The sequence below is a fragment of the Peromyscus maniculatus genome, chromosome 1 (assembly GCF_049852395.1).
Source record: "Peromyscus maniculatus bairdii isolate BWxNUB_F1_BW_parent chromosome 1, HU_Pman_BW_mat_3.1, whole genome shotgun sequence".
NCBI classification, from domain to species: domain Eukaryota; kingdom Metazoa; phylum Chordata; class Mammalia; order Rodentia; family Cricetidae; genus Peromyscus; species Peromyscus maniculatus.
In genome coordinates this window covers 36,105,970-36,133,706 of record NC_134852.1, presented here as the reverse complement: position 1 = coordinate 36,133,706, position 27,737 = coordinate 36,105,970, and the positions used below count along the sequence as shown (strand labels likewise).

The 27,737-nt window shown below is 50.5% G+C and overlaps 3 protein-coding genes across 6 annotated transcripts; 1 reads left to right on the top strand and 2 right to left on the bottom strand.

The window, feature by feature from the left end:
• Window positions 1-1,959: 1,959 nt before the first annotated feature.
• Window positions 1,960-8,929, top strand: Selenov (selenoprotein V). Of its 4 annotated transcripts, none has more exons than XM_076574998.1 (6): window positions 1,964-2,980; window positions 4,622-4,646; window positions 4,754-4,807; window positions 4,882-4,985; window positions 5,082-5,225; window positions 8,820-8,929. In XM_076574998.1, the coding sequence occupies exons 1-4, from the start codon at window positions 2,085-2,087 to the stop codon at window positions 4,957-4,959; spliced, it is 1,053 nt and encodes a 350-aa protein (XP_076431113.1). In that variant the 5' UTR covers window positions 1,964-2,084; the 3' UTR covers window positions 4,960-4,985; window positions 5,082-5,225; window positions 8,820-8,929. The 4 variants fall into 4 exon arrangements, with proteins under 4 accessions (XP_076431121.1, XP_076431115.1, XP_076431113.1 ...); XM_042273448.2 differs by having other exon boundaries at window positions 1,979-2,980; window positions 4,911-4,985; XM_076575000.1 differs by lacking the exon at window positions 4,622-4,646 and having other exon boundaries at window positions 1,961-2,980; window positions 4,911-4,985.
• Window positions 8,930-11,440: 2,511 nt separating this feature from the next.
• Eid2b (EP300 interacting inhibitor of differentiation 2B) lies at window positions 11,441-13,405 on the bottom strand. The gene has a single exon (XM_042273445.1). The coding sequence runs from the start codon at window positions 13,304-13,306 to the stop codon at window positions 12,851-12,853; it is 456 nt and encodes a 151-aa protein (XP_042129379.1). The 5' UTR covers window positions 13,307-13,405; the 3' UTR covers window positions 11,441-12,850.
• Window positions 13,406-21,326: 7,921 nt separating this feature from the next.
• Window positions 21,327-22,701, bottom strand: Eid2 (EP300 interacting inhibitor of differentiation 2). Its single transcript, XM_076574985.1, has one exon. It carries the CDS (start codon window positions 22,538-22,540, stop codon window positions 21,833-21,835), a length of 708 nt encoding a protein of 235 aa, XP_076431100.1. The 5' UTR covers window positions 22,541-22,701; the 3' UTR covers window positions 21,327-21,832.
• Between the last annotated feature and the right edge of the window lie 5,036 nt (window positions 22,702-27,737).

The following is a 27,737-nucleotide window of genomic DNA, read 5'->3' as shown; positions in this document are numbered from 1 at the left end:
TGGTCCAAGCTCTCATCATCATTCAGATTATTATCATAGACTATCTGGTACATGCCCCCCAACCCCCACTTACCAGGAACTATGTTCCCTGGCTTAGAAATACTCCCCAAAAGGGGCTGGAGAGATGGCTCAGTGGTTAAGAGCACCAACTGCTCTCCCAGAGGTCCTGAGTTCAATTCCCAGCAACCACAAGGTGGCTCACAACCACCTGTAATGAGATCTGGTGCCGTCTTCTGACCTGTAGGGACACATGCAGGCAGAATACTGTATACATAATAAATAAATAATAAATCGAAAAAAAAAAAAAAGAAGAAAGAAATACTCCCCAAAAGCCAAGGATGAAGACTGACATCTCTTAGGGTATCAACAGGGTCATATGTATCCTGAGATTTTTTTATGTGTACCTGAAAGTGACCTTGAACTTTTGATCCATCTCCTGAGGGCTGAGACTACAGTCCAGTGTCGCCATACACAGCACTAGAGCTTGAACCCCAGGGCATTGTGAATGCTATGAAAACTCTCTACCAACTGGCCACATCCCCTATTAAAACGTCCTGGATTCCCATGGCTTCAGAGTGAAGTCTGTCTGTCTTGCATGGTCACTGTCCCTGGCTCCAATCCTTGTCGGCTTTTGTTTTTGCCTACACTCCAGCTCCCAAACCTGTCCCATTTCCTGGTGTAAGCTGCTGTGGAATATTTATTAGAAGATGTGTTACATTCCTTTATGCTGTGGAATATTTGTTTAACATGCAAAGATGTGTTGCATTCTTTTTTCTTTCCCCCAAGACAGGGTTTCTCTGTGCAGTTTTGGTGCCTGTCCTGGATCTCGCTCTGTAGCTCAGGCTGGCCTCGAACTCACAGAGATCCGCCTGCCTGTGCTTCCCCAGTGCTGGGATTAAAGGCGTGGGCCACCACGGCCTGGCAGTGTTGCATTCTTTTATGTTGCATTTGTTTAACTCTGGAAACCGTGTTACTATGTCTGTCTAAAACACCTGATTCGTCTAATAAAGAGGTGAACGGCCCATAGCAGGAGCGGGATAGACAGGGCTTCCAGGCACAGAGAATAAATAGGAGGAAAACTCTAGATGGAGAGTGCGAAAAGGGGCGAGGAGGACACCAGGGGCCAGCCACCCAGTCACACAGCCGGCCAAGGAGTAAGAAGGAAAAAAAGATACATAAACAGGTAAAAGGCCCAGAGGCAAAATGTAGTTAAAGAGAAACGGAATAATTTAAGTTAGAAAAGCTGGCTAGAAACAAGCCAAGCTAAGGCTGGGCCTTCATAGGTAAGAATAAGTCTCTGTGTATTTATCTGGGAGCTCGGGGCAGGCCCCCAAAGAGTACAAAAAGCTTTCCCTTTTTATCTCACCAACTCAGGTTCCACAAGCATTTATTGATCCAGGTCTTGTTCTAGGAGCTGGGGATACAGCATGAGACAGCTTTCAGGGGCCCTTTTCAGAGTGGTGAAACCACAGGACCCGGGCACCCACGGTTTGGTCTGGTGTGAGAACCGTGGCAGCTCCGGGTTCTGTGTAAATTACACTGTTTGTGTGGGTTATCGCTATTTTTCTCCGGATCTGGTAGCTGTACCTTATTCTCAGAGGTCCTCTCTTATCCTGCAGACCCGTGCCTTCTCTCTGGGATCATAAGGGTCCTGGTGTTCTTGCCTGCTCTGGCGGCTTTAGGCTGTCACTCTCTGATCCCGGGTGTGGCCTCCTCCCAATGGCAGGAAGCAGGGCAGGCAGAGATGCTGCGTGCCGGGAATCCCCAGCGCAAAGGGAACACTACATTATCGCAGCCCGCTAAGCGCGGGGGTGTCAGCGGTGAGGTGGGAAGCTCCCAGCAGGGTCTGCTTCCTGTGTTGGGGATGGGGAGGGGGCAGGGCCGGGGTCTATCGGACAGATCTGGGGCAGCACCGCCTCCTAGGCCTGGAGCCGCGGTGTAATCTGAGTGGAACCCCGTGTGTAACAGTGCCTGTTTGTGGTTGCTTCCGTTTTAGAACCCTGGGGAGCGAATTCTATCCCTGCCCAAGGAGCAGGGCAAGACAGGACGCTCAGTCTGGGGTACCCGGGTCTCACTTGGTCACCATGAGTAACCAGGCGCGGACCCCCGCTCCCTCCCCGGCCCAGCCAAACACTCCATCCCCGACACCAGCTCCCATCCGAACCACGACCCCCGTCAGAACAGTCCCGGCTCACAACCCGACTCCGGTCCGAACTTCCACCCGGGGCCCGGTCTCGACCCCGGCCCACAACCAGACTCCGGCCCAAACCTCCACCCCGGTCCGGGCTCCTGCCCAGGTCCCGACCTCTCCTCCAGTCCGGTCCCCAACCCCAGCCCCAGCCCCAGCCCCAGCCCCACCCCCAACCCCAACCCCAGCACCGGTGCGGACTCCAGCACCGGTGCGGACTCCAGCACCTGTCCGGGCCCCAGCACCAGTGCGGACCCCAGCACCAGTCCGGGCCCCAGCACCAGTGCGGACCCCAGCACCAGTCCGGGCCCCAGCACCAGTCCGGCCCCCGAAACTAGCCCGAGTCTTGCCCGCGATCCCTCCGGCGGAGTCCTTGCCGAGCTCGGCCTTACCCGGGGCTCAGCCCTCTTCTTCCAGGCGTGCTAGCTCTGTCTCAAAGGATCCCATGCTCGCTCAAAAGCAGGACCCTTCGACCCACAGACTAGCGGAGGCCATCCAGGGTCCCCTTCCGGTGCTCACTGCCGCGGCCTCAAAGACACTGGCCTCCGTCCGGGACTCCACCACTCAGTTAGACTCCTTGGCCTCCAATGCCGTGGCCTCCAGTACACTGCGCCCCCCTCCGGACGCCATCCCTGTACTGGAGTTCTTCGCCACCCAGCTAAGGGAGGCCCCTGCTCTGGGTCGGCTCCCCCCACTTTCCCCATCACCCAGCTTCGTCTGCACCAAGGAGGTCGCCTCGACCAGCGAGAACGTCCCACCGGCCAACAGAACTTTGATTCGTGTGATATACTGGTGAGGGGCTCCCCCTACCCGTGAAAGCTGAACCTGGCAGGTGCTGGGGCTCCGGGCATGTGTCAGCAGGCCCAGGTGCGCCCTGGGCAGGGAGGCAGATCCATTTGTCTGTCCCTTTGAGGTTAGAAAGCTTTGTTGAGTTCCCCACCCTGGCTCTCAGCTTCTTCCAATCACTCCCACATAACTCCCGTGATTTCTGACTTTGATCTTAACTCACTCATTCATTCACTCTCTTTTGCATGTTTACTGGCTTTGTGCTTCATCCATTCACTCCTATTCCTTCAAACATTTGTATGAGTGACTCTGAGCTGCGTTCACTCTCTTCATTGATGGACATTTCCCACCTGGCAGTCAGAATAATTCATTGATCTGCATGAGTCCTGCCTCTCGACTTCATGCATGCATTTACGCTTACTCGTTCATTCATTCATTCCTATGATTGGTAGTAGCGGTGAGCTTCATTCATCCCCTTCATTCGTTCAACATTTGCATGATTGCTGGCTCTAAACCGCATTCTCATTGATCCATTCATCCATCCATTTTCATTCATTGATCCATCCATTCATTCTCATTCATACGATTCATCTGTTGATTCCTAGGACTGGGAATCCACTCCCCTTCCTCCCTGCGCTCCACTCCAGGGTCTTGACTGGTCCACTGGTGCTGGAGATGGTCTGCTGAGCTGGCCAGGCAATAGTGGGGCAGCTGGGAAACAGCTGGGGGCTGGATGCAGCTCTCAGGTACTGCCTCTGGCTTAAGCAGTGACCTGGAACTGGGCTGAACAGGACCGGGGCAGGGCTGTCTTCCCCATGCCTGCTCTGGAGGACTCTGTGTCCATGTCTCAGGCTGCCTCTTCCTTCTCTGGCTATCCCAGGCCACTCTTCCCACCCCATGGTGTCTCTTTCTCCTCTTTCCAAGCGTAGCTCCCTCCTGCTCTCTCCCTTCTCTTCCCATTTCTTCTTTCTCCTTCCTCCACCTCCTCTTCTCAGACAAGGTTTCTATGTAGCCCAGGCTGGCTTTGAATCCAGAGATCCTTCCACCTCCGCCTCCCAAGTGCTCGGATTAAAGTATGCACTACCACACCTGACTCAACAGCTATTTAAAAAAAACAAACAAACAAAACCTCATCAGGTGACACCAGGCACAGAGCAGTGAGGAGGACGGAGACCCCTGCCCTCGTGACTCTGACATGCTAGTGTGGAGGGCAGGCAATAAGCCACCGCTAGGATGCACAGGGAGGCGCCTGGGAGGGTCATGGTTTCCACCGGGAGGGTCAAGAAGGCCTCAGTGAGAAAGTGACCTGAAGGAAGGGAGGGGAGCCATCCACATCCTGGGGAAGAGCATTCTCAGCTTCCTACTAGTACAAAGGCCTGAGGAACTGCCCGCCTTAGCGTGTGTGCCACTGGGAGACCAATGAGAAGGGTTCTGTGGCTGGACGAGGTGGGGATAAGGGATGAAGGATGGGGACAGTTTTGTAGCCACTCAGGGACCGTGAGGAGGATGGTGGTTTTTTCCCCTGAGGTGGTACCATGGGTGAGGGGTTCTCCAAGCAGGACAGGGATGGCGTCTGACTCAGGCTCACTGCCTCTGTGATGTCTCTCTTATCTCTCTCCACCTCCCCCTCCTTCCCTCTGCTTCCAGTGGCCTCTGAAGCTATGGCCTTCGGGTGAGTCGTTTCTTCTTCAGAATATAAGGGAGCCTATGATGTGAAGACTGGAAGGGGGTCCCTGTTTCCTCTCCTGTGACCCCATGACTCCATCTCTTCCCTCTCAGTACATCCTTCTGAGAAAGACCCTGGAGCATCAATTTCCAAACCTTCTGGAGTTTGTAAGTGTGCTGGTACCCTGGGGAAGCGTGGTCAGGGTTCCCAGACCCCTGAGGGTTTGGAGGAGTGCTCTCAGCCTCCTCCACCACACCATTGCCTTGCCAGGAGGAGGAAAAGGCTTCCCAGGCATCAGGAGAGTTTGAAGTGTTTGTGAACGGGAAGCTGGTTCATTCCAAGAAGGTGATTCTGGGCAAGAGGGCTGAACAGGATGAGAGGGAAGGGCCGGGGTACCGGGAGGTTGGAATCATGTCTGTACTCTTTCTTCTCCGTACCTAGAAAGGTGATGGGTTTGTGGATGAGTCCAGTCTGAAGAAACTTATGGGTGTTATCGATGAGGAGACCAAGAAAAGGTAGCAGCAGTAGCGGATCTGGAGATGAGTGAGGAGAGGAGCACAAGCAAGGCCAGGAGCCGGTGTGAACGTAAGTGAGGGCGGCCGTGATGGCGGCGGGGGCGGGGCGGGGCGGGGCGGGGCAGCCTTCACCCGCTCAGCCGACCCTCAGCCTTAAACCACGGCAAATCACAGCTTTCATTTTCATTTTACATTGGGGGGCACAGTGCACATGAATGTCAAGGCATGTATGTGGGAGTCAGTTCTCTTCATCCACAGTGTGGCTTCTGGGGATTGAACTCAGGTCACCAGACTTGGCAACAAGCACCTTTCTCACTGAGCATTATTGCCCCCCCCCCCACTCCCTTTTTGAGACAGTCTTACTGTATAGCCCAGGCTGGCCCAGAAGCCATCGTGTAGTTCAGGCTGCCTTCGAACCCCCAGCCATCCTCTGCCTCAGCCTCTTAAGTGTTGGGGTTACAGGTCTGAGCTCCCCCTTCCGGCCCTTCAACTCTTCACACATACTTTTTTTTTTTTATTTTGAGACAGGGTATCACCTAGCTCAGGATGGCCTCAAATGTTATGAAGCTACTGATTCACATGCCTCCACCTCCCGGTTGCTGGGGATTACAGGTGTGCCCACCATTCCCAGTTTATTAGGTTGGGGAGTGAAGTCAGAGTCTGTGCGTGCTAGGCAAGCATTCTGCCATCTGAAGCACACACACACACACACACACACACACACACCGGCCTCATCCCTGCAGTCTCCCTGCAGTGCTGAGGTCAGACCTGGGCCTCACCCCTGTGAGGTGAGGACTGCGCCACGGAGCTGCGGCCATAGCCTTTCTTCCTTTCTTATTTTGAGATAGGTTCCTCCTAAAATGACCCAGGCTAACCTTGGGTTTCCATTAGTTTGGATGACAGGTCAGCAACACTAAGCCTGGCTTGTCAATGGGATCATTGAGATAGTTCCAGGAGAGGACTCCCAGAGTGATGGGTAAGACAGGGCTGTCACTAGGGCCCTGTGGTTATCAGAAGAGCATAAGATGTTGTCTTATCTTCTGGTTGTAGAGCGGTGCACTCGCTTTTAAAATTCATGATGGGTGTGATAGCCACAGCACTCAGGAGGCTGAGGCAGGAGGATTGAGGCCGCTGTGGACTGCACAGACAGAGAGGCCCTGTCTCAAACAACAAGATGTAACCAAAGTTAAAGCATTAGAAATCCAGTTTTTAGTTACCCAGCCACATGTCAACTGCTCAACAGCAGCCTGGGGCTAGAGTATTGGGTTAGGGCTAGGTTAATCTGTGTTGAATTGTAGATACAGAGCACAAAATCAATCCAGAGCTTCTAATTCTATTAGTAGCATTATTCTAAGATATTAAAAGATGTCTGCAATAATTTACATACCCTTTATGCTTGGCTTTTCTTCTTGGATTTGCAAGGGATGGACTCCAGGAATTTGGCTTCATAAGCAGTTGCTCTGCCACTGAGCCACACCCCCAGCCCCTCACTAGGGGATTCTAGGCAGGGGCTCTACCACTGAGCCACACCCCCAGCCCCTCACTAGGGGATTCTAGGCAGGGGCTCTACCACTGAGCCACACCCCAGCCCCTCACTGGGGGATTCCAGGCAGGGGCTCTACCACTGAGCCACACCCCCAGCCCCTCACTGGGGGATTCTAGGCAGGGGCTCTACCACTGAGCCACACCCCAGCCCCTCACTGGGGGATTCCAGGCAGGTGCTTCTCTGGTGCATCCTAAGAAAGCACTCTACTTCTGAGCCTGATATTCAAAGTTTTTGTCTCTAAACTCTGGGAGCTAATAAGTACTTCAGGTTGGCCTAAAACTCAGGATTATCTTGCTCTAGCCTCCTACGTGCTGGGATTACAGGTGTGGGCTGCCACCTGGCTCTAAAAGACAAGTTTTAAAAATGGGAATATGAGCGGGCGGTGGTGGCGCATGCCTTTAATCCCAGCACTCGGGAGGCAGAGGCAGGCGGATCTCTGTGAGTTCGAGGCCAGCCTGGTCTCCAAAGCGAGTTCCAGGAAAGGCGCAAAGCTACACAGAGAAACCCTGTCTCGAAAAACCAAAAAAAAAAAAAAAAAAAAAAGGGAATATGAGGCCATTATGACACCTGAAAAGAGATTGAATGTCTTCATTGTACCAGGCTTCTTCTTTTGGGCCACCAACTGGCTCCCAAATCATGACAAAGAGACTTATTATTAGTTTTGAATGCTCGGCCTCACTTAGGCTCCTTTCTGGCTAGCTCTTTTAACTTAAATTAAGTTTTTCTTGATCTGTCTTTTGCCTCGGGGTTATTCCCTTTCTTACTTCTGTATATCTTCCTTCCACTGCTTCTGGTGTCTGCTGGCTGGCAGCTGCCGGGCCTCTGGCCCTGGGGGTCTCTCTCGTTCTTTCCTCTTCCTTCTCTTGTTCCTCTCCTGAGCCTATTTGTTCTTTCTGCCCCCCAGCCCTGCCCATCCTTTCTCTGCCTGGCTATTGGCTGTTCAGCTTTTTGTTAGACCAATCAGGTGCCTTAGGCAGGCAAGGTGAAACAAATGCAACATCTCTACATAGTTAAACACATACTACAAATAAACAAAGCACAGAAGTAACACACCTTCACACAGTTAAAGTAATAATATTCTGCAGCATAAACAAATGTAACACATCTTTGCCCAGTTAAAACAACATTCTACAGCACTTTCTACCATCTAATATCCAGTCAAGGGTCTCAAGTTTTTTTTTTTTTTTACAGCTGGGCATGGTGGCTCAAGTTTGTAATCCCAGCAGTGGGTAAACTGAGGCAGAAGGAGGGTCACTAGGAGTTTGAGGCCAACATGGGCTCCAAGAGTTCCATAGAGCATTTCTCAAGAAACCATAAAGGGGGAGGACTAAGGAGCTGGCTTAGTGAGTAAGAGCACTCACTGCCTGGGAAAGCAAGGGGTCTGAGTTCAGCTCCCCAGCCCCCAGGTATCAAGCTGGCCATGGCCACGTGTTTCTGTAGCGCCAGTCTTTGGGGCAGAGACATTGTGGATCCCAGGATCTCACTCCCCAGCCATTCAAGCTGAAATCATGAGCTTGGGATCCTGTGTCAAAAGTAAGAGGTGGGGCTGGGAGATGGCTCAGGGGCTAAGAGCACTGTGTTGTCTTGCAAAGGATCCAGTTTGTTCCCCACATGACGGCTCACAACATCTGTAACTCCAGTTCTAGGGGACCTGACATGCACAGGGTACACAGACACACGTGCCAGCAAACACTCATATGTATAAAACAAAAAGAAGTAAATCTAAACAAAAATAAGGTGGAGCGAGATAAAAGATATTTGACATTTGCCTCTGGTCTCCACATGTATATGCACAGGTACACAACACATGCATCCATCCATACAACTACATATGTACCACACACGCCAACCACAAAAGGGCTTAGGATATAGCACACTGGTAGTGCACGCTTGTGATTCCAGTGCTTGGGAGGTGGAGGCAGGAGGTTCAGGGACTTGAGTTCATCCTTGACTATATACATATATATGCTATGTATGGAATATGTACGTACACACACACACACACACACACACACACACACACACACACACACGGACTGCCTTAGAACACTAAGCTCTACAGAATCACTAATATCCGCATGGGGAACTGTTAATGTTTTGTTTCTCTCCCTGCCTCAGGAACCTCAGCAGAATGAAGAGAAGAGCTGAAATACTGCCAAACCAGGCCCTTTTCTGATGGAGGCTGGGGCTCCGTGGGGTTGGGGAAAGTAAAGAAAGTGTAACCTGTTTCCCTGTGTGGCCTCTGACAGTGTCCGCTGTCACCACGCTCACACCTGAGGTCTGCGGCAGCCACCCGCTACGTGCTCTCAGCATCTGGTCCACAACCGAGTGTGGGAGGAAGGAGGGGGAAGGGCATCACTCTATCCTTAAAGACTCACATGCTAACGGCTTGGTCCCCAGGCTGGGCTGCTTTGGGGAGGTGGTGGAGACATTGGGAGATGAGGCCTAGTGGGTGGAAGTTAGGTCATTGGATGGGTGTTCCAGAAGGGGATAGTGGGGGGATCAGGACCCCAGACCTTTCCTCTCTCACCACGAGGTGAGCCACGATGCACCATGTCACCACAGGGTCAAGGCAAAGGGCCATGCTATGGACTGAGGCCTTTGGAACTGTGAGCCAGAATTAACCTTTCCCTCTTGTGAGCTGATTGTCTTAAGTATTTCATGACAGTGATGGGAATCTGACTAATCTGCAGTATCCTTGGTGTATAATGCTAGACCAGTTGTTCCTGGTGGTCCAGCCTTGACTCCTCATACTGGCAAAGCCAGTTGGTTACTTTTGTCATGGCTTCATTTCCAACAGCCTAATTTAAGACACATTTGGAAAACTTTCCATTGCATAGTTAAGCGTTGAAGTGGGCCGGGTGGTGGTGGCGCACGCCTTTAATCCCAGCACTCGGGAGGCAGAGCCAGGCGGATCTCTGTGAGTTCCAGGCCAGCCTGGGCTACAGAGTGAGCTCCAGGACAGCCAGGGCTGTTACACAGAGAGGCCCTGTCTTGGAAACCGAAGAGAAAAGGAAGAGACAGGGGAAGGCTACTCCGAGAGCCAGAGACGTCCCAGGTGATAGGAGAGAGACGCAGACCTGCGCCAGTCTGCGTTCATCGTTCCGAGTGGTGTGTGTTTGGCTTGTGTTTGACAATCTCACAGTGTGGTGCCAGGGTAAACTCAGCTATCCTGTCCCAGCCTCGAGTACCGGGATTACAGGTGACAGCTATACTTGCCACATATGGCAAGGTGATCATGGGTCAGTCTGGAAACGATAAAGGAAGAAAGGTTGAGCATGTGCAGCCATAAACACTTGGCTGCCGGGCAGAAGTATCAATGCAGCTGACACCAAGAAAGCATCCATCTTGTGCTGAAAGGGGTAACTTGTAAAGATTTGTGTGGGAATGGCCCATGTGTAGGTCAGAGGACACCTTTGGAGGGGTCTGTCCTTTCAACTTCATATGGTTCCAGGCATCACCAGGCTTCCTGGCAAGCTCTTTACCCACTGAGCAATCTTGCCAGACAAATTGCCCAGGCTGGCCTCAGCTTAGACCTTTTTATTGTTTGAGGATCTCACTATGTAGCCCTGGCTGTCCTGGAACTCACAGGGATCTGCTTGCCGCTGTGTCCTGAATGTGTGTGCCACCACAGCTGGACCTTCGCATCTCAACCTCCCAAGCCATCACACCCATCTAGGACTAACTCTTTGGTGACTTTTACGTAGATTTGGTGAATAAAGGCTATGGACCGGTGGGTCATCGAAAAATGAAACCAAATGGCCCTCCCGCATGGAAAACAGCCCTCCCCCACCTGCAGTTAGGGGAGAGATGCAAACATTGAGTGGCAGGGCCAAGTGCATTTTCGATGTTAGTTTTTCCTAACGCCGAGTCTGAAGGACTGGGCTGGGTACAGAGGAAGAGTTCCTGGGCGGATGGAAGTACACAGAGAGGGCCGGGAACACCTATGAAAACACCACCGCTTTTGCCCTTTAACTACTTCCATTCATTCAGAAGTTTTCTCTATGAAAGGAGCAAGCACACACATGCACAGAACATTACAGAAACAACGCATGCCGGGCGGCGGTGGCACTCGCATTTAATCCCAGCACTCGGGTGGCAGAGCCAGGCGGATCTCTGTGAGTTTGAGACCAGCCTGGGCTACGGAGCGAGATCCAGGACAGGCACCAAAACTACACAGAGAAACCCTGTCTCAAAAAACCAAACCAAGCAACCAAACAAACAAAAAGCAAAAAGCCGCTAGGCACAGTGACATACACCCTTAGTCCCAGAACCTGGGAGATGGATCAGGAGTTCATGATCAGCGGCCTCAGTTCTGTGAAACCCCTTCTCAAAAAAAAAAAAAAAAAAAAAAAAAAAACCCACAAAAACAAAAACAAAAACCATACACACACAAAAGCTAGGCATGAGGCAGAGGCAGGAGGATTTTTGTGAGTTCAAGGCCAACCTGCTTTACCACACAGAAGTTCTAGGCCAGCCAGAACTACATAGAGAGACCCTGTTTCCAACAAACAAAAAATAGAGACTGGAGAGATGACTCTGTGGAGTGGGTTGAGTTCCCAGCACCCACATGCATGGGGGCTCCCAGTTGCCTGTATGTCTAGTTCTGGGGACCCCACGCCTTCTTTGGGGCCCCTCAGTCTCTTGCACCCACACAGTACACAGGTACTCATGCAGGCTCTCTCACACATCTTGAAAACAGCAAAAAGGAAAAAAACCATTTTCAAACAATTCAGATGTCCAGAAGACAACTAGTTCATTACACATGTTGGTACAGCCTTAAATAGTAGTCATAAAAAAAAAATAGAGAATTACTTCCAATATTATTGAAAATATAAAAACCCAAGATGTTGATACAGGTACCTACTATCAAGATTTTTTTTTAACATTGCATGTGTGTGCACATGAATGGTAGTCAGAAGAAACAGGAGTGGGTTCTCCTTCCACCACGCGGGTCCCGGGATCAAATTCAGTAATAAGGCTCAGCAGCAAACACCTCTAACCACTGAGCCACGTCGCCAGCCCTATCTTGATTCAAAAGGACTGGGAACGTCGCTGTAGAGCAGGGGTAGCATGTGTAAGGCTCTGGGTTCCATTGTTAGCACCCAGGATTGGGGGAGAACTAGACTGGGCTCGACTCATAGGCATTAGAAAACGGTTTTGAGGTTGGGGATTTAGCTCAGTGGTAGAGCGCTTACCTAGCAAGCGCAAGGCCCTGGGTTCGATCCTCAGCTTTAAAAACAAAACAAAACAAAAACAAACAAACAAAAAACCGGTTTTGAAAACCCTACAGAAAACAATCAGCCTCCCCACCCCAACCCAAATCGCTATGGAAGCTTGCTCAGACAGTTTTCAGTTTGGCAAAGAGAAAAGTTTAACTTCCCATAGCATCTTTTGCTGCTTTTGAGTCTTGTGACTGTACACCTCACCTATCATTTAAATATTAAATCTATTACGATATGGATACAATTACACATGGTCTTGGGAAATACTCATCTCACAAACACATACATATTTTCCCTATCTGAATATTTACAGCTTGTCTACAGAACATCCAACACAAGAATTAACGGCACATTGAGCTTCTCAGCTGACAATGAGATAGCCCCTCAGTTCTGAAATGTCCAAGTTGTCTCAACAGCCTTCTGACGCCAGGAAAACCCAGGACCAACTGTATCTAAGGACCAGTCTCCCCGGTTTCTCCCTGTATCTCGGTCGATTTCTATTTTTTCCCCATTGGTAATTCTCAGACTTCATCTTTGCAAAACCATCGTCCTTTACAGTGGTGAAGCAACCTTGAATTTCCACAAATGCCGGGAGGGAAAAAAGATCAGAAGGGTCCTCTTTGCCAGCCAGCTTCAAGCCTGAGTGTCGACCTCATTCTGGTCCTGCTTCATTCCACCCTGCCCATGGCTGTACTCTGCTTGGATTTCCCACCTCATGACATCTGCCCAGACTTCTGCCTTTGCCTTTGATCCTAAGAGTCACCTGACTTCCTGGCCACCAATCTTTATTTTTATTTTTTAAAGACAGAGTCTCTTGTTGCCCTGGCTGGCCTCCAACTCGCTACATAGCCGAGGATGACCTTGAATTCCGATCCTCCAGCCTCCTCCCTCCTGAGGGCTGGGGTTACTGGCGGCGGCCACCACTCAGTCGGCGGTGGGGCCGCTGGCGTCGGAGGCGGTGAGCGCCAGCGTGAAGGCGCGGGCGTCCGAGTCCATCTGCGGGGGGTTGGCGTCGAAGGCCGCCTCCCTGGCCTTGCAGCCCTCCACGAACAGCCGGCGGCGCTCCTCGATGTCGCGGAGCAGCCTGGTGGGGATCAGGGGGTTGGTGTGCAGGTAGTGTTGGAACATCCGCTGCTCGTGCAGCTCTAGAAGGCGGAGCGGCGGGTGGACGTGCGGCATGGCCATCAGGCCCGCCATGCCCGGGAGTCGCCTGGGGAACGGGCCCGGGGCTCGCACCACGGGCCGGGCGGCTCCGGCCAGCGGGCCTTCCTGGGCCTCGGGGATCCAACTGCCTCCGCCCACTCCCCCCTGCAGGACGTCGCCGATGCCATTCATGGGGCTCAGGTTGGGGACCCTGCTCTCTCCCGGCAGCTCGGACATCGCCGACTGTTGAGTCCCTTAGGTCACCAGAGAGCGCTGAGCTTAGGAGCGCTGGGCACCGGCTCCATCGGCAGGGAAGCTGTGCGCATGCGCGGGCCTCGGCGCGCTGGAAAACGGAGTGCGTGCGCAAGCACCGTGCGCGGACGTCTATTGCCCTCTAGCGGTGCCGTGTGCCATTACCACCGTGGCCGCCTCCAGCTCTGAACTAAGGGGTTCCGTCACATACTTATTATTATTATTACTATTATTATTATTTTATTGTTTTGTTTGAGACAGTGTCTCACTATGTAGCCTTGGCTGGCCTGGGACTCATATACATGCTCAGAGATCTGCCTGCTTCTGTCTCCAGAGAGCTAGAATTAAAGGTGTGCGCCACCACGCCTGGCCAATTTCTCATTTTTAAAAGATGTGTATGAGTATTTTGTCACATATCTGTATATGCACACCATATGTTTGCCTAGGTTCCGCGGAGGTCAGAAGAGGGCATCTGATCCCCTGGAACTGGAGTTACAAGGTAGTTAGGACTCACCACACAGATGCTGGGAATTGAACCTGGATCCTCTGCAAGCAATAGTGCTCTTCCTACAGCCTGTTTTATTCATATGTGTAAGATGGAACTGGATGTCTGGGGAGGTCAAGGTCAACTTTCCATCCTCATGTGGGTTCCGGGTATTGAACTCAGGTTGCTAGTGTTGCTTGGTAAGTTCTTTACCGACTGCCATTTCTCTGGCCTGCACCACATTGGTTTTAATTTTGTGTGTGCACACATGTGCAAGCCATGGCATGTACATGGAGATCAGAATACGACTTTCAGGAGTCAGTTCCGTCCGACCGTGTGGAATTGCACTCAGGTTGTCAGGTTTGGTAGCAAGCACCTCTACCCTGGGTCCATCTTGCTGGCATATTTTCTCAGGAAAGCCTTTATTTTCCGCTCCCATTCAGCGGCACTTCAGTTACCTGAGTGAAATACACTGTTGTCTTGGAGCTGTCCCTTGGTTGCAACTGCCAATCAGTCATCTAACAGACACACAAGAGAGCTGTCTCGGGTGGAGCAGACCTGCAGTCCCTGGATTTGGGAGGTGGAGGCAGGAAGTTGAGAGCAAAGCCATCCTTGGCTACATGGCCAGTTCTAGGCCAGCCCCAGCTGTGTGAAAACCTGTCTGAAGTGTGTGAGAGCCGTTTGCACGCCATCACCTTCGAGTGGCCCAGTTTATGTCTGCAGTGCAGCCGTACCGTGGTCATTAATCAGTGAGGTACCTGCCTTCTTGTGCCTTTGATGAATCCAGAGTCCACTGGCCACCAACCTCTCAACACTGTAGCTCAAGCTTGTAACTGTAGCCATTTCTGTGCCGGGGCAGGAAGACAAAGTTCAAAGCCGGCTTGGGCTACCAAGTTGAGTACAAGGCTAGTCTGGGCAACTTAGTAAGACGCTGTCTCAAATAAAAGTAGGGTCGGGGGCCAGGAGATGCCTCAGTAGGTAAAGGCGATGATGTCTTGAGTTATGACCCTGGGACCCACATGGCGGAAGGAAAATCAACTCCTGCAAGCTGTCCTCTGACCTCTGCATCCTGTGGCGTGTGCACACACACTGGAAGCATAGCTCGGTGGTGATGCTCTGGATTCAGTCAGCACTCAAGAGGCTGAGGCAGGAGGAACTCTGAGTTCCAGGACAGCCATGGCTACACAGTGAGACCCTGTCTCTCTCTCTCTCTCTCTCTCTCTCTCTCTCTCTCTCTCTCTCTCTCTCTCTCTCTCTCTCACACACACACACACACACACACACACAGCTTGTTAGTAAATTTGAAAAATACAAAGCTCATGCAGTATTACTTCTTGACATGATTTCACAATTCATCATGGTGGATCTGCTTTGCTTTTGTTCTGAGACAGGGTTTCTCTGTGTATTCCTCACTGTCCTGGTACTCCCTTTGTAGACCAGGCTGGCCTCGAACTCATGAACTCACAGAGATCTGCCTGCCTCTGCCTCCTGAATGCTGGGAATAAAGGCGTGCGCCACCAACACCCGGCAGATTCTGGGTTTTGTGACAGGGTCTTGCTACATAGCACAAGTTGGCCTCCAATTTAGCATCTTCCTGCCTCTGTCTCCCGTGTTGGAATTACAGGTGTGTGCTAAGTTCAGCCTGAAGAAGAGGCTCTTGACAAAGTCCAACCACCTTTCTTTTAAAAAACGAATGTTATCTTTCATTTAGATGTGTGTGCTTCTGTGTTTCTGGGTGAATGTGTATGTACGTGAGAATGTGACCCGGAGGCCAGAGGACTGGATCCCTTGGAGCTGGTCATGAGCTGAACCACACGGGTGCTGGGACCCAGCTCTTCTGGTCATGACTGAGCAGCAAGTGCTCCTTCCAGCTGGGCCACCTCATCTCTCCAGCCCCGACAGCCATCTTGCCTTTTTAGGGTTGTGTGTGTGAGTGTTTTGCCTGCATGCATGTATGTGCACTACATGTGTGCCTGATGCCTGTGCAGGACAGAATAGGATGTCAGATCCCCTGAAACTGGAGTTACTGACATTTGTCATTGTGGGCTGCCACGTAGGTGCTAGGAATGAAACCTGTGTCCTCTGCAAGAGTAACAAATGCTCTTAATCATTGAGCCATCTCTCCAACTCCCTCCAACATCCACTCTTTCTTTCTTTCTTTCTTTCTTTCTTTCTTTCTTTCTTTCTTTCTTTCTTTCTTTCTTTCTTTCTTTCTTTCTTTCTTTCTTTCTTTCTTTCTTTCTTTCTTTCTTTCCTTTCTTTCCTTCTTTTCTTTTCTTTTCTTTTTTGGTTTTTCGAGACAGGGTTTCTCTGTGTAGCTTTGGAGCCTGTCCTGGAACTCACTCTGTAGACCAGGCTGGCCTCTAAATCACAGAGATTCGCCTGTCTCTGCCTCCCGAGTGCTGGGATTAAAGGTGTGTTGTCACCACCACCACCACCACCACCACCACCACCACCACCACCACCACCACCACCGCCACCTGGCCCAACATCCATTCTTACACACACACACACACACACACACACACACACACACACACACACACACACATGAGGAGGGGGAGAATGAATAGATGGCTATGGAAAGAGTTTTCACAAATCATGTTCACCCACATTATACAGAATGCAGTGGCCAAGGAGCCAATAAAGGGATGTCAGAGGGCCAGAGACACGGCTGAGGGGTGAGAGCACTTACTGTGTTTTAGTTGATGTGATAAAACACTGACCAAAACAAACTTGGGAAGAAAGGGTTTATTTCAGTTTATAACTCTGAGGTCACAGTCCATCACTGAGGGGAGTCAGGGCAGGAACTCAAGGCAGGACTCTGGAGGCAGAGGCCATGGAGTGCTGCTCACTGCCTTTGTCTTCTGGCTTGTTCAGCTACTTTTCCTAGAGATGACAGTGCTCACGGTGGGCTGGGTCTTGCTACATCAATTAGCAGTGAAGAAAATGACTCACAGACTTACCGATAGGCCAGTATGCTAGAGGTAATTCCTCCCTGAGGCCCCTCTCCAGGGAAGTCAAGTTGACAATCAAGATGGGCCATCACACTGTGCAACCGTGAGGGCAGCCATGTAAAAAGCCGAGCATGCCACGTGTCTATAACCTTACCACTGTGGGAGGTAGAGAGGGGAGGAAGCCACCGGCCTAGCTCCAGGTTCAGTGAGACTGTCTCAGGGCAAGTGACAGAGGACACCTGACATCCTGCTCTGGCCTCTGCATGTGTGCACTGGACATGTGCGTGTACACCACACACCGAGACACATACACTCAAAACCATAGAGAATCATTTGAACAAGTACACACAGTAACATAATTGAGTACATTGACAGGCTATCTGAGAAATAGCAGAAATAATCATTTTCAAGAGCTACAGAGGCTTTCAGAATACTTAATAGGAATAACCTCAGTGGTTAAGAGCATTGGCTGCTCTTCCATAGGACCCAGGTTCGATTCCCAGTACCCACCTTGGCTCACAGCCATCTGTAACTCCAGCTCCAGGGGACTGGATGTCCTCTTCTGGCCTCCTTGAGCACCAGGGATTCAAGTATACAGACATACATGCAGACAAAAGATAAAATAGCTAAGAATAAATGTCTAGACCCGTGAAAGACTAATTTTAGGTAAATTCATTTAACAATGTTAGTGCTATCCAAATAATCATTTATGCTCAACTTCAGGTACAGAGAAGTTTGTAAAAATGTGTGTGTGTCCTTGTGCTCACCGCGTGCACAGGTGCTGCGTGCACGTGGAGGCGAGACGTCAACCTCCACTGTTCTTTGTGACAGAATTCCACCTTGTTTTCTGAGACAGCCTCTCACTGGGACCCAGGGCTGCAGGCTCATCAGCAAACCTCAGGGACCCTCTCTCCATCACCAGTGCTGGGACTACAAGCAGGCGTCACCTCATGTGGGTGTTGGGGACAAACCTGGGTCATCGTTCTCACGAAACAAGCATCTTACAGGCTGTGCTGACTGACTCCCAGCCCTAATTTTTTTGAGCCAGGATATTCAGCCTAAGCTGCCTTCAAACCTCTTGTGATCCTTCTGACTCACCCTCCCAGGTTCTGGGATTAGGGGTATGAGCCACCACCACTTGGTTTAGGAAGTCTTTAAAAACTATGAAAACAGCTGGGTGTGGTAGCACACACCTTTAATCCCGGCACTCCAGAGGCAGAGGTAGAATCTCTGAGTTGGAGGCCAGCCTGGTCTACTTACTGAGTTCAGGGACAGCCAGGGGCTACACTGTCTCAAAAAATCAAAAAAGAAATTAAAAAGAAAAAAGACACGCCTTTAATCCCAGCACTGGGAGGCAGAGCCAGGCAGATCTCTGTGAGTTCAAGGCCAGCCTGGGCTACCAAGTGAGCTCCAGGAAAGGCGCAAAGCTACGCAGAGAAACCCTGTCTCGAAAAACCAAACCAAACCAAAACAAAACAAAACAAAAACAGAAAAGAAAAAAGACAAGAGAAAGTGTGAAAACAGCTTATTTGAATAGGAAGAGTTCAGTATCTTTTTATTTATTTATGTTTTTTTTTTTTTTTTAGACAAGATTTTACTGTGTAGCCCTGGCTGTCCTGAACTCACTCTAGACCAGGTCAGAGATCCACCTGCCTCTGCTGGGATTAAAGGACTGTGCCACCACCATCTGGCTACAAGAGTTCCTACCTTACCAGGTGAGGTTGTTCATACTTGTAACCCCAGCATTTGGAAGACTTAGACACGTAAGTCTTTACATTTCAGGCCAGCATGAGTTAAAAGTGAGACTGTCTTAAACCAAACATGACAAAACACATCTCAAAAGAAAGATTCAGTGGCTGGAGAGATGGCTCAGAGGTTGAGAGCACTGGCTGCTCTTGCAGAGGACCCGGGTTTGGCTGATAACCCTCTATAATTCTACTTCCAAAGAATCCAGTGTCCTCTTCTGGCCTTCTGAGGCACTGCACACACACGGTGCACCCACATAAATGCAGGCAACAGCTCAAAACATATTAAAGATAAATAAAAATTTTAAAGTAAAAGACTCAGCATCTTAAAGATAGCAATTATCCCTGGGTTATATGTAATATGATACTAATATATTTGAAATAATAGTAATATGTAATAGTAATACAGTAGTAATAATAGTAATGTATAATAGTAATAATGCTGGATGTGATGTGCACACCTTTAATCTCAGCACTTGGGAGCAGAGGCAGGAGGATCTCTGAATTCGAGGCCAGCCTGGGCTACAGAGCGAATTCCAGGACAGCCAGAGAAACCCTGTTCAATGCCCCTCCTCAAAGTAAACATGTGCAAAAATAATCAGAAACTCTATGAGAAAGCAGGAGTGGGTTCGGCATCAGAAAATGTAGAGCTCCCTAGAAATGCTCGTTTGCTATGTGAAAAGTGGGTCCTTACCTCCCACTATTACTCCTCTGAATAAATCCCAAATCGTCCAAGATAAAAAAAAAAAATGAAATCTCTCCCATGCACCAAGGAAACTCTGGGATTCAAAATCTTGCACAATTTAGGGGAAACAGGATAAACAATCCAGGCAGGTGTGTTGACCCTGTGGGTACCACACAAGCTTGGTGACCTGAGTTTGATTCCCTAAACCCACACCAAGGATAAAAATAAAATCTTTCAGTAAAGCAAGCCAAATAATTGGAAAGATGTATTTGTAATTATCAGAAACTGTCATACCTAATGCCAGTAATACGTAGTCAGCAGCTACAGTCATTCAAGAAGTTATTGAGGGGAGAAATGGGTATAGAAAGTGGACAGTCAGCGGGGTGGTGGTGGTGGTGGTGGTGGTGGTGGTGGTGGTGGTGGTGGTGCACACCTTTAATCCCAGTACTCATGAGGCAGAGGCAGGCAGATCTCAGAGTTCGAGGCCAGCCGGGCTACAGTGAGTACTAGGAGAGTTAGTGCTACACAGAGAAACCCTGTCTCGAAAAACAACAAAACAAAAACAAAAGAGAATGTAGACGGTCATGAGAGAGGAAAATAGGTTAGATTTTTGTGGTGCTAGGGACCAGACCCAGAGACTTACTTATGTGTGCCAGGTAGTTGCTCTACCACTGAGCCACACCTCAGCCCCTCACTGGGGGATTCTAGGCAGGGGCTCTACCACTGAGCCACACCCCAGCCCCTCACTGGGGGATTCTAGGCAGGGGCTCTACCATTGAACCACAACCCCAGCCCCTCACTGGGGGATTCTAGGCAGGGACTCTACCACTGAGCCACACCCCAGCCCCTCACTGGGGGATTCTAGGCAGGTGCTCTACCACTGAGCCACACCCCAGCCCCTCACTGGGGGATTCTAGGCAGGGGCTCTACCACTGAGCCACACCCCAGCCCCTCACTGGGGGATTCTAGGCAGAGGCTCTACCACTGAGCCACACCCCAGTCTCTCATGGAGGAGTCTAGGGAGGTGCCCTACCACTGAGCCACACCCACAACCCTTCATTGGGGCTAGTGTGCTCTCACTAGGCTAGTCTAGGCAAGTGTGCTATTACTGAAAAATTTTCAAGTCCCTTTTCATTCTTAAATGAAAAGATTACTTATATTAAAAACCTTAAGCTGGGCGGTGGTGGCTCACGCCTTTAATCCCAGCACTCGGGAGGCAGAGCCAGGCGGATCTCTGTGAGTTCGAGGCCAAACTGGGCTACCAAATGAGCTCCAGGAAAGGCGCAAAGCTACGCAGAGAAACCCTGTCTCGAAAAACCAAAAAAAAAAAAAAACCTTAAAACTGATACACCTTTTTTCTACCACCAGGCTGGTAAGCACTATACATCTGCCGGTTGAGCATATTGGCTACGAAATCGGAAAATACCCATTTACCAGTCACTGGTGGGAGTGTAAAGAGGCCAATCAGCCATATCTGTAAAGTTACCAAGGCAAACTTTTGGCCCAGGAATGTCACTTCTAGAAATCAGACTACAGATACTACCAAGGACAAAAAGCCTAAGGAGCTAATCAGATGCATCATCAATTTTATGGAAACTTGAAAAAAAAAGTGGTATATAACACCATCAAGTGTAAGATGCATTCCAACTTGAGATGGTAAACATGAAGAATGTGTTCAGAAGCAAAGCACAGCTGGAGATATGCACAGGAGACAATCTCCTAGAGGAGGATTTTATACTGCCGGGAGAAAGCGATGGGACAGCCCAACCGTCCATCAGAATATTTCTGGTTCATTAACAGCATAACCACAGAATGCAAAAAGTATAGCTCTAAGGAATAAAGATACTGGTCGGGAAGGTTCAAGATATTTTCTTATAAATAAAATCCCAATATGTAAACCAAAGTATGTCCACTTTGTGAAGAAATAAAATAAATAAATAAATAGATAAATAAAGTGTATACGTAATGAAATTAGGAAGGAGACTGACTTTAGAGGCTGTGCCAGGTACAGGGACAAGTAGAGAAGAACAGAGAGGTCAGTCCTTCATGTTCTCGGGGTTTATGAATAGATGACTTACTAAAAAAGAGAGACAAGAATGAAAAACCTTTGGAATATGGAAAACAAAATCGCAGATTTTGGTATGTTTGGAAACACCATTTATCACATACTATATACAATATTCATGTTGCTTGCCATTCTCAACGTCTCAGAAACACAGTCAGTCTTACACGCTACACTCTCGTTGACTCTGACATGAAGAGAAGGCATTTTCTGCAAAAGTCAAGTGCTTGACACAAACTTCGTCCTAAAACCAGTTTTAACTCTCCACGCTGATCCTTCTTCATCGTGGGCTCTACTACTGGCAATTTTAAGTCTCAAAATTTTACAAAACCATCCTTTGCGCATTAACGAAGCCACGTGGACACAAGAAATCCCAATCAATCATAAATTCAAGAAACGTTACAGGAGCCTAACGATGTTTTGGACATTTCCCCCCTCCCAATTTTCTGACGTTTTTCCTCTTCCAACGATGCACTGCCTTATTCTCAAGATCTTTTGACTTTCGAAAACCAAGTTGCAGGATGGGGTTTGACTTGGCTGCCGAGGTCTTGGTGCCGTGTCCACCCTCGCCTGACTCCTTACTCCCGGTGGATGAACTTATCGCAGCCCAGTTCTTCTATGAGAGGATTGATCACTTCCGACGCAGTCAGGGCTATGGTAAACGTTAAAATGTCAAAATCCACCCTCTGAGGGTTGCGCAGGTACTCGATGTCGAAGGCGGCCTCCCTGGCTCTGCAGGCCTCCACGAAGCGCCTCCGGCGCTCCTCCAGCTCCTGGATCCTGCCCGGGGCGATCGGATAGTTCTCCAGGTAGTGGCGCAGGAACTGCTGGTAATTGATGCCCAAGACGCTGAGCGGGTGGCGGAGGCGCAGGTAGGGCATCGCCGCCAGGCCGCCCGCCCTGGACCGGGGCCTGCCCTCGGGCGCCTCCTCCTCCAGCGGCTCGCCCAGCAGCCGGGCCACCTCCGCCATCCGGGCTTCCCTGGACGCCGCCGCCAGCGGGCCTTCGCGGGCCGCCGCGCCACCACGGGCCGCCGCCGCGGGGCCTCCCCGGGCCTCCGCCACCCGGCCTTCTCGGGCTGCAGCCACCCGGCCTCCCCTGGCCGCCGCCCCCGGGGCTGCGGGGCCTTCCCGGGCCGCGGCCATCGGGCCTCCCCGGATCTCCTCGGGTCGCGCCGGGCCCGGGAGCGCACGCCGCCCGCCGCCTACCTCGGCCTGCGGGAGCCCGCGGTCGCCGCTCGCCGCGCCCGTCGGCGGGGCGCTGCTGACTGCGGGCAGCTGGGACATGTCGGACCGCAGGGTCAGCACGGCTGCTCGCGGAGACCCGGGGATAACGGGACGGCCAGGCGCGGGGCGTGCACGCCGGGGCGCGGACCCGAGCGCAATGCGCACGGGCAAACGGCGCGTGCACCGCCACCTGCGCAGGCGTAGCTCCAACGGCGAAGCCGAGGGGCAGTGTGCATGCGTCTCCCCCGGGCGCTTTGGGGAGAGCCTTGAGATTGCCACCTAGCGGTCAGAGGAGCCGTTGCACCCTTTGGGTTGGAGGGTGGGGCTCTGTCTTACGTTCCTACCAACCAGTTTCTAATTTCAATTTTAGTTTTTAAATTAGGCTTTAAAAATTTGTTTATTTGTATTTATTTTATGTGTATTGAGTGTTTTGCCTGAATGTTTGTAGGTGCACCGTATGCATATAATGCCGAAAGAAGCCAGAAGAGGGCGCTGGATCCTCTGGAATTGGAGTTCTGGGAACCGTGTGCTGGGGAACTGAACTTTTACCAGAGTAGCCAAAGCTCTTAACTTTGGAGCCACGTCTCTAGCCCCTTGGTTGTATTTTTGAAACAGTTTATCACGAAGCCCAGAAAGTCATGGACGACCTTGAAGGACGACTTCCAAAAAGTTGTTCTCTGAACTTTTCCCATGTGCAAACACAAATAAAACAAATGTTAAGAAAATAACTGAGCCAGGCAGTGGTGGCCCAGGCTTTAATCCCAGCACTTGGGAGGCAGAAACAGGTGGATTTCTGTGAGTTTGAGGCCATTCTGGTCTGCAAAGCAAGTTCTAGGACATCCAGGGCTACAAAGAGAAAACCTGTTTAGAAAAACCCCAAAAAAGGAAACAAACAAACAAACAAACAAACAACATTAAGAGAGAGCCGTGTCTCCTGAGGGTCCGCTGCTCACATGTCACTCCAGAGCTCCGGTGAAGCTGTGCAAACAGATGGCATGTCCTGGCAGCCAAGACTGAATGAAGCTTTCCCTTTGCTGGCTTCACTGTTTTCTCTTAGTCAACTATCAACTGTTTTTCTTTGTGGACTCTTTTAAACATCATTCTTTCTCAGAGTCAGATCCCAAGATGAGAAAACACTTTTGGAAACTGCAGGTTTTTTCCCACCCCAGACAGACTGTGCTTGCAGGGTGGTACTGTTGGTTAAATGGCACTCGTGGCTGGCCACCGCCCGTGGTGGCCGGTGGAGGAGAGTGCTGGAGGAGAGTCACGAGCCATGGTTATCTTTTTAGAGCTTTACTGGGGGGGAGGGGGGGGAGAGAGAGAGAGATGGAGAGAGGGAGAGGGAGGGAGAGAGAGAGGGGGGAGGGAGAGAGAGGGAGAGAGGGAGGGAGAGAGGGAGAGAGAGAGAGGGGGGGAGGGAGAGAGAGAGGGGGGAGGGAGAGAGAGAGGGGGGGAGGGAGAGAGAGGGAGGGGGAGGGAGAGAGACAGAGAGAGAGAGAAAGGGAGGGAGAGAGAGAGGGAGGGAGAGAAGAAGGGAGGGAGGGAGGGAGGGAGGACCGACGGAAGGAAGGAGCAGAAGGGAAAGAGAGGGGCACACAGAGGGCCCACCGCATTTTAGGCTGGGACGCCGTCACAGGATGGTGACATAATTAAGGACAGAATCCTTACAAGCACTTTATTGGCTCTGTCTAGCTGAGATTGCATAAGTCAAGATATAATGAAGATGAGAAAGAAGGGAATTAGCAGGGCATGTGGGTTGGCACACTGCTTCTGTTTCTCCCACACCATAGGAAGAGGGTGTTATCTTTCGGGGGCTTTGGTAGTTCTGTGTGCCCAGCCCCCCCACCCCACACACAGGGGCTCCCTCTCACCCTGATTAGACACAGACCACACCCAAATACCTGTTTTCACAGAGAGAGATCCTTTACTAAGCAGGAAGAAAAGTTAAAGCGGCTGCTTTCTGACTCAGGCAGAAAACAGCAGCAAGTGACCTTGCAGATGTCATTTCTAAGAGAAAGAAAAGGGGAGGCCTGTGTTAAAGTGGGTTAGCACTTGGTGGTATATTTTGATTGGGCATGTTAAATAGATGAACCAGAGAGGGCTTTTGATTTCTGGACTTGAATACTTTGATAGCTGGACCTTGGTAGTCAGCCTTGGGAGGAGGAAGTGGCCAAATACGAGTAGACCTTGGTGCTAGCTTTAGGAATGTGATGTAATGGTTTTTAGCAAGGCAGAGGGAGTGGGGGAGGGGCAAGGCCTGCCGGATCCACATGCTCGAGTGGGCAGTGTCCCTTCAGTACATACCTGTCTACTCATCCCAGATAGAAAGCCCACAACAGACCAGCATGGATATCGCCTGTCTTAGTTAGGGTTTCTATCGTTGTGAAGAGACACCATGACCATGGAAACTCTTAAGAGGGAAATATTTAATGGAGGTGGCAGCTGACAGTTTCAGAGGTTTAGTCCATTATCATCATGGCAGAGAGCATGGTGGCAGGAAGTGTGGCGGCGTGCAGGCAGATGGGGTGCTGGAGAATTGTGACAGTTGGAATGTAACTGGCCCCCATAAGCTCACAGGGAGTGGCACTATTAGGAGGTGTGGATTGGTTGGAGTGGGTGTGGCCTTGTTGGAGGAAGTGTGTCACTGTGGGGGCGGGCTTTGAGGTTTCCTATGCTTGGAATACTGCCCAGTGTCTCAGTTGACTTCCCATTGCCTGCAAGACGTCGGACTCTCAGCTACTGGACCGCTCACAATGCCTGCAAGACGTCAGACTCTCAGCTACTTCTCCAGGACCGTGTCTGCCTGCATGCTGCCGCCATGCTCCTTGCTATGATGATAATGGACTGGACCTCTGAAACTGCAAGCTAGCTGAAGGGACCAGGGCCAGTTGTTTTTTCCAGGGGCCAGTTTGCTAAGACCTTGAGAGGACCAAGCAGACGCCATAACAGGCTGCTCAGTTTTCTCTCAGAAATCAGGCCTCAAGTTCAGTTTCCTGAGACTGAGCAAGCAGCTTCTGAGAGGGCCATGAACAAAAGACAATCACTGATGCCCCTGTCAGCAGGGACAGGGGGATAGGACACACCAAGCCTGGGCTACTAAGGCAGCCCCCACAGTCAGTATGTGCTAGGCCTGCCAGCCTCCACAGCAGTTCAAGGACAAAGCCTGGGACTTGTCCAGGCCTGTCTAAAAAAAGATAACTGTAACCCCCAACTAACCGTAGCCAATTAAAAATTACTAATATGATTGCTACTCACATAAACCAATCCTGAGTCTGTTCCTATGTGGTCTGTACCCCAAGACCCCCCTTGCTTTACCCCCTATAAAAACCCTGCTCCATTGCCACTTGGGGGTCTCTCCTGCTCTGCTGTTGCGGCAGACAGACAGACAGACAGACAGAGAGTCACGAGTTAACTCACAATAAAAAGACTCTTTGCTTTTGCATCAGATTTGGTGTCTTGGTGGTCTTTGGGGGTCCGGACTCGGGGCATAACAATCTCTGCCCCATATTACCTCACCCTCCGATGTTGACTCAGGTCTGGCTTCAATGAGACCCTCAGGAAGTACGTCCAGTCTGGTAGCCAATCAGGGTCCTACCCGGCCACAAGCAGGAACTTTTCTTGCTATTTTCAGTCAGACAGACCCCTGACACAGCAGACAGACCGCTCACCTTGCAACCAGAGTTGCTGACCAGATGTCATGAGCCCATCATAAAATGATTGCTGTATCAATTTCAAGTACACTGAACCACATCTGGAATTCCCCTAAGCAGGCTTAAAAGGGGCTGCTTTACCCTCTCCTGGGGTCAAAGCCGTTTTGGGGGGTCCCAAGCATGCTGGTTTTTCTTGAGAATAAATCTGCTTTCTGCAATTGCATATTGGGTATCTTCTGGTCATTTGGAGTGATCTAAGGACCCTACACTAGCCCCAATCGAATGTTTCCTTTATAAGAGTTGCTGTGGTCATCGTGTATCTTCACAGCAATAAAATCCTTAATGAAGACAAGAATTCTACATCTTGATCCAAAGGCAACAGAAAGTGAACTGAGACACTGGGGTGTGGCTTGAGCACATATGAGACCTCAAAGCCCACCTCCACAGTGACACACTCCCTCCAACAAGGCCACGCCCACTCCAGTAAAGCCACACCTCCTAATAGCGCCACTCTCTGTTTGCCATTTTCTTTCAAACCACCACACCATCAAAGCCCAGTTTACTAAACCAAGGAGTTTTATTGGGATTACTTACAGGAACAAAAATGACTCACAGACAGCTGCATCACCAAAGCCACCCCAGCACCAATGACAGCTCACAAAAGCTGGGAACCTGGAGCCCACTGCACAGCCTGCAGGCAGCTCAACAGGTTGGAGAATGTTCTTTCCAAGTGACTTAGTTGGGCAGCTCAGCTGCATTCTGCTTCTTCTAGGCAGCTGGTCTTGTCTAAGAGTTTTCTTTGCAGCTTGGCTTGACTGAGAATGTCTCTTAACAGCTTAGCTTGTTTACTTTGGGAGGGAGGGACCTAGTGAATCTGGTCGGTTTCAGGGACTTCCTGAAACCATTTTGAGTTGTTTACCTTCCTGCTTAAGGAGCTTCCCTACAGACTGGGATGTTTCTCCCAGCCTCTCTAACACTCCTTAACACCCAGTCACTCCCTTCTTTCCTGGACATTCTGCAGTGTCCTTAGATCCATGTAGGGCTTCTCTGACCACTCCAGAAACCCCCTCCCCACTTCCTCCACCACTGGTTCCAGCTGTGCCTCTCCAATAGCCCCTCCCTCATTCCTTACTCCAAAAAGCCCCCTCCTTTCAGCCCAGTGCTACCCCCCCCTTCCTAGAGCCAAATTCTCCACTGTTTATAACCAAGTAAACTACAGTACAACTTAGGGCCTTGTGATAACACCTCCCTCCACCAACTGCCTTCAGTTAAACCTAATCATACAAGAACTGCAATATTCTGTAATGACAAAAACTTACTACATTTGTGGTCTATGGTTTATTTTCATGCTAAAAGATCTTCAATTAAATCTTCAACTTACACTTCAAGACTCAAACTTAACAGAGATAAAGCTACCAGTCCTACTCTTATAAAAGCTGCATTAGCTGGACCGTGGTGGCGCATGCCTTTAATCCCAGCACTCGGGAGGCAGAGCCAGGCGGATCTCTGTGAGTTCGAGGCCAGCCTGGACTACCAAGTGAGTTCCAGGAAAGGCGCAAAGCTACACAGAGAAACCCTGTCTCAAAAAAAAAAAAAAAAAAGCTGCA